This window comes from Mytilus trossulus, chromosome 6, assembly GCF_036588685.1.
Source record: "Mytilus trossulus isolate FHL-02 chromosome 6, PNRI_Mtr1.1.1.hap1, whole genome shotgun sequence".
Taxonomy (NCBI): Eukaryota; Metazoa; Mollusca; class Bivalvia; order Mytilida; family Mytilidae; genus Mytilus; species Mytilus trossulus.
The window spans coordinates 42,618,464-42,625,303 of NC_086378.1; the positions used below are offsets into that span (position 1 = coordinate 42,618,464).

The 6,840-nt window shown below is 30.1% G+C and overlaps 1 protein-coding gene across 6 annotated transcripts in view; it reads left to right on the plus strand.

The window, feature by feature from the left end:
- The window catches only part of LOC134721369 (adenylate cyclase type 2-like), an 81,818-nt gene extending 77,089 nt beyond the window's left edge, over nt 1-4,729 (plus strand). For all 6 annotated transcript variants that reach the window (XM_063584325.1, XM_063584328.1, XM_063584327.1 and 3 more), the window contains 2 exons: nt 2,364-2,488; nt 4,164-4,729. In XM_063584325.1, coding sequence (XP_063440395.1) covers nt 2,364-2,488; nt 4,164-4,280 — 242 coding nt within the window. In that variant the 3' untranslated portion in view covers nt 4,281-4,729. The remainder of the gene's footprint in view (nt 1-2,363; nt 2,489-4,163) is intronic.
- Nucleotides 4,730-6,840: the final 2,111 nt, after the last annotated feature.

Genomic DNA, 6,840 nt, shown 5'->3' on the forward strand with positions numbered 1-6,840 from the left:
AACAGAAGATATATATATGTTACAGTAAATAGGTGAAATTAGGAATTACATGTAATTACTAAAATTTAGGAATTACAGGTAATCCCCGATGCACTTAGTAAATACAAGTAATTCCTGAAACGGCCCAGTTATTACCAGTAATTACTAATTTTAAAATGAATTTTTACACCTATTTACTGACTGCTAAAACAATGTTGAATTATGGTCAGGTGATCAAAGTTATGGTAATACTAGCTAAAAGATCAGTAAGTACAGTACAGTAAAATTTGAATGGTTGATTTCTATAAAAAATATCTTGAATAAATATGGACTTTCAAATATTTGGTTAAATCCGAGTATAACTTTAGTTTTAATCCAAAATGGTTCAAATTGAGCATTATACAGATTATTTTTTTATCAATTTCAGAAGACATGGAAATCAGAAATGGAAAATTCTCCTAAAGCATTATGTTTTAATTTTTTTAAAGAAAACTTTGAATTTTAAGAATATTTAGACTTACTACCTTATATAGATAAGGTAACGTTATGTAGGTTAAGAACTGGAATGAACTGTTGTGTGCATTAGCTTCGAGATATAAAAAAAAATATATATATTTTTTGTTGTTGTTAAACCATTAATAAAAATGATACAGTGAAATCATAATTAACTGTTAGCAGCCAATCTGGTTATTTAAAATAGCTGAGAAACAAGGTTGATGAGTTGAGCACTTGCGAGTGAATACTTGGACCTCATTGAATACGTGTTCATGTGACCTTCAATTCAACCTCTAGCTGGAGATGGGTTATCGATGTATTAAGCTATTAAAGTTGTGAGGGTTTTGCAGAACAAATAGCCTACTTTTGCTGTTAATCGCAAGCTCAACAAAAATGAGGAAAACATATTAAAATTTTCCTCTAGATACTAACTTTTGACTAATACTGTAAGAAGCTTCTGTCAAAATTGGCTAAAAATCCAGGATGGTTTATAAAACCTAATGTTTTAAAAACTTTAACTGCATAGTGTATGAAATGTTAACTGGGAACAAACTCTAGTCCATTTATAAGTAATATACGAAAAAAAAGGATTCTTTTTAAAAACTTTACTTTTGGATATTAACATATGATCATGAAAATTTTGCTTCTGTCCATGTTTGGTAGAAATCCAGGATATTTGGAGAAAGTTGTTTTAAAGTTTTAAACCACAGTGAATGATGGAGATTTTAGTTTAACCAAATTATGAAAATCAATTGGAGATAGATATCATTGTCTTGCATACATATATTTACAGAGTTTCAAAACCTATAAAACAACCATGAGTTTCCAGTTTGAATTCACAAACACTAAAGAGTATGCACTTTTGATGTGCCTTATATTCCTACATCCTTAAGTAAGCTCCCTTAAAATCCCTATCCCTTTACTTTGTTATTTGGTATCTTGAATTATGTTTTTAATTTTAAAACAAAAACATCAAGTTAGTAAATAGCTGTAAAAATGACAAAATAAATCAGTAATTACCAGTAATCACTGAAACGACTAGTAAATACATGTAATCACTAAATGGGCTAGTAATTACAGGTATTTACTGAAACGTTTAGTAATTACGTGTAATTCCTAATTTCACCTATTTACTGTAACATATATATAGTATATGTGACTTAGACAGCAATCCAACACTTAAGACCAAAGGACATGTGGAGGCCAAAATAATGTATTCAATAATAGATAGGTCAATATGTCAAGTTCTTAATCATCCAGACTAAAAAAATTGAAAATGAGTAAAACAAAGATAAACAGACATTAAGTAACATACATGTATGAAAAGTTACATCTATCATTGTGTTTAGTGATTAGTTACAAGAACTGTCTTTTTGGAGGATCCTCTCTTTGTAGTCTTTATACCAAAAGTGTGTCTTTTTCATTTATTTCCAAATGATCAAGTTCTATTTCATTGAGAAATATGCTAAATAGGTATTGACATATAATAGAAAAGTTCAAATATGTAAATTTGTAAAGAAATGAAAAATAATTAAGAAATGAGTGGTGTAACATTACCTTAAAAAAAATGTAAAAATCTGTTAGTTAGGGCCTAGACTTTCAGATTTGTATTAAGCACAAAAAACGTCTTAACAAAACACAACAACATAAGATTAAGAGTACATATTAACTGAAAGCTAATTTATATTTCAAATTCAACTTCTTACCTCAAAATGATGTAAATATAAGACATCAAAAACAGTCTGTAAGCATGACCTTGTGTAAATATTAAGAGAATGTAGGACTCTAGAATTTTATTTACATGTACATAAACAATATTTGCAGTAGGTCTCAAAGTTTATTTTTCATTGGAGTTATATTCAATAAAAAGAGTTATTCCTCTTTTTAAGGTATCAACACTGGTCCTGTAACAGCAGGTGTTATTGGTGCTAAAAGGCCATTGTATGACATATGGGGAGATGCTGTTAATGTAGCAAGCAGGCTGGATTCCACAAGTGAAGAAGATAAGATACAGGTAAACAAATACTTTGTTTGGATAATCTGATCCTGTATTTAACAAAAATGAAAACTTACATGTATAGTGTTAAATGATAAAATAAAAAATGTTATCATCTAAAGATTTTAAGAAATATTATTTTCGGCTAGGTTTTTATGCTACATTTGCACAATGCGGTCATTCACGCGACATACTACATTGTACTGAAGAAATGCCAGATCTTTTTCTAAAAAAAAATTCCATTTTCGAAACTTTTTGGCTTAATTAAGTAGAATGTAAAGAGCCACACAAATATATTTTCCCCAGCAATTAGCTACTTTCAAAATATGAAATTATTATTTTGGTCCAAGGTTATTCCCTAATTTCATCCTTCCCTTTGCAACGTGTTGAAGGGGACATTATAAGTATCAGGGTCTGACCATGCTATTGCTTTCAAGCATACAATTCTTACCAGATTTATCAAATATATCAACAATAACTTGGACAAGAACATCCATCTGTGGCATGGAAGAAATGCAGGTCTTGTTACCACTTGACTCTGTCAGTCTGTCAGAAAGAAAACTTTCATCAATGTTTTCTTGGGTCCTATGGAAGGGAATGATTTTATATTTTGTCTGCAGCTTGATAATGTTGAGTCATAGAGAATAAGAATGTTTTACATCTGCTGTGCAGCAACTATACCTGTTTACAGATACATTGTATTTGAAAATTTTACAACATTCATTGTACACTGAAATTTTTCTTGGCTCTCTTTGAAAAAGAATAATGTAGTATTTGGTATCCAGCTAATTTTGTTCATCTTGTGTAGCCACTTCCTGTTAACCAATAATTTGAAATTTTTTATCACTCATTGTACATGGAAATTTTTCTTCAAAGTTTATTTACTTGGCTTTTATGGTAGAGAATTATTATTATTCAGTATACATGCTTGTATATATCATAAACTTAGTCTTCTGTGCACGATTTTATAATTTTTTATCCAAATATATTGTATAATTGTAATCGTCATTTTTTTTCTCTCTGTCTGTTATAATTTAACAAATATGGCAGCTCATTAAATGCTGAATTATGAAGACGAAGTTTACCTATTGTCACCTTATAGTAGTAAACAATCAACAAAAAGCATGGATATTGAGCATGTGTTTAACATGTACAATCAGATAATTGCTATCACCGGATTTTTACGTGGAGGGTCATGCTTAGGTCACTATGCATACGGAAAAGTATGTCGGCGAATTGCTTCCTGGAGCAAGCAATTAAAAAAAAGTAAACTACTTCTAAATGTGGACAAATTAAAGAATTTTCTTCAGAAAAAAGTATAGGTACATAAGTTTTATAATGAAAACTATCCATTTAATTATAAAAACTTATGCAATTTTTTTTTTAATTTGAGGTTTCATATGACTTTTTAAAAATCAATTGCATGCAGCAACTAAGGTTAAGACATGGTATTGGTCTTGTATTAAAGAGTTATGCCTCATTGAAGTATGAATTATATAGAAATTGTATTGCAGCAATCTCATATGTTCAATTTACCAGATTTTTATCATACGTGTATCAAAGTTATCATATTATATATATCGCCAACTAGATCAAGGTGTTGATCAACAAGTTTTAATATATTGAAAATTGCATTGAAAAATATTTATAGTCTAAAATTTCAAGGTAATCATGAGTTATTTAACTTCTACAGGTAACAGAGAAGAATGCTGAAATTTTAATAGATGCAGGATTCAATTGCCATTTAAAAGGAATGACACTTTTGAAAGGAAAAGGAGAAATTGTAACATACATGGTTACCCCATCATGATGCATTACAGTCAGTGTCTGACATCTAGAAATCATCTTATGCAAGGCACACCTAAATCCAGTCTTCAGTCTAGTCAAAACAATGGATACAAACAAATGTTGGGATGTAGATATGTCAAATGTTAAAAAGAGACAACAATACTGTGATAATACACTGGAATTTTCCTTCTTATTCAGTGTTAAGTACATGGCTTTGTAAGATTTGTGCAAAAAGATTGATATAAGTTGTTAGTTTGGAAACTCATGAGATTATAAGAGATGATCATGACCTTAATTCTAGTGATGTATTTTGTCAATAGAGACTCAGAGCAATACATAGTCAACATTGTAGTATTTAACTATTAGCACTGCCCATGTCTTTTGTCAATGTACATATATTTATAATTACATTTTTTGGTAAATTTATATGAATTATAATGTTTATGATAAATATAAAAATGATACTGTGTATTCTTATTCATATTTCGCCTTCGGTCTCAAGTAATGAATTAGCTTAACTTCTCTTTGAGGGGTGAAGCTTACATATAATATCTCTGTTTAAAGAAACAAACTATACCTGGCCAGTGACCTTGACCCTAGTATATAAGCACCTGTTCCATAATAACTTGTCATTATTTTTCTTGAGGGTGAAGTGAACACTTCACGTGCGTTCTTTTTAGTTATTTTATTTTTATCTTAAATTTGGGAGAAAGTTATTAAAGTTACATTAACTTGTCTACGAAGTACGACAAGTTCTAATGTTATTTTGTTATTTACAAATAATAATTCCTCAATTGTCTACGATGTATGACAAGTGTTGATGGAAATGAATTAAAAAATTTCTAGTCTACGATGTATGACAAGTGTTCATGGAAATTAATTAAATATTTTATTGTCTACGATGTATGACAATTTTATATATTCATTAAGTTTTTGTATTAGTACGATGTACGGTACATGTGTTACTTAATTCATACTCCTGTTTGTTAAACTGTAGAGATATAAACAGGTAGATATTTAAAAGTATTTCTATTCACCTGAAGGTCGTGAGTACTCTTCACAATTTACACGTGTTTTACCTGCACAGGTACACATTTTGTATTACAATGGCTGAATTTGTTTATGCAAATGTATTGTTTTTGCAAGATGTTTAGAATGATGTTTACACTTACTAGGGGGATGGTTATGATTTTCATCACCTCTGGAATGTTTTAGAAATTAAAGATGATAAATTTAATAGGAAATCAAGAGGTATTTTGAATAAATCCTCTTCTTAACAGTTATAAAACCTAGTAGTTTTATAATAGGTCATAATGGCATGGCAATTGGAAATAATTGACAAAGCAACAGAACCTGTAAAAAGTAAGTTTTAAAATCTAGTGCTACTTATATAACTTCAAATTCTATTTGATTTGTGAATGTTTCTCACGAAAGTGCTGTTGAGATTTTAGATAGGCATGTATATTGATACATTTACTCATTATTATTAATGTGGTAAAGAACCTGTATGAATCATGAGGTTTGAGACAGTTTCACTGCCTTCAACTCTAGCAGAGTTTGTAGAGAAACCTGCTGCTTTATTTGAATTTTGCCATTAGAGGCTTACTTTTATGAAGATTTAGTTCTAATTTGTGATCTGATCTACTGAAATGATACGGTGTATGTACCTCTTTTTGGAGTTTGTTCCATGGCTGATGATAATCCAGCCGGAGTTGATTTTGATACGTCTTTTGATCCTGCATTAAGGCCCATTATCTCATCCTGTTTGTTGAACAGTTTAATCATGATTTTGATAAAATCAGGAAAATATAAAGTTCATAGAGGAAATAATACTATCACACTGAGAACTGTGACGATCATAGTGTGACGAGGATAAATTAAAATCTAAATGGCACTGCCTATACAGGCCCACTCTGTGGTTTCAAAGATGCAGGAAACCCAGAGATATTTTCTTAAGGGGTTGATCATTACCCCTATTGTTGAGTTGGCTATTTCTTGTTGTAAGAATGATCGAGCCATTGGATCTTGATAATACAAGGATTTTATTGTAAAATTCTATTTGTTTGTTTGACCATGGGTTTCTGGTTAAACCCATAGGAGATGCTCAGAAATATTTAGATGATAAAACTTTTTTGTAATTCTGTTGTGATAGTTGCTTTATCACATTTCTAGTTATGATTGCAAAAAGCAAACTTGTGTTTATACAAAGATTCTAAAGCAAATTATAGATTCCTTGGAAAAGGTTCCAGGTCTAGCAATTAATTTACTCCCAGCTGTTATGGGAAAGGCAATATCAGTTTTTTAACTGCAGATGCTCTGTTGGTCAACTAGTGTACTATACTAGTAGGCAATTCCCTTCATTGAGAGGGAGAGGTTTCCAAAAGGGAACAGAGAATTTCGAAGAGGTCACTTTTCTCAACCACTTGCTATATATACAGTAGATAACTTAAATATTATGATTTGGAAAATGTTTCTAATGATCTATTGATATTAGATATATTAAGAAATGGTTATAAAATTATTTTTAATGATGTACCACAAGGTTTATCATTTTTGAATTAAATACATTTCACCTTTCATAA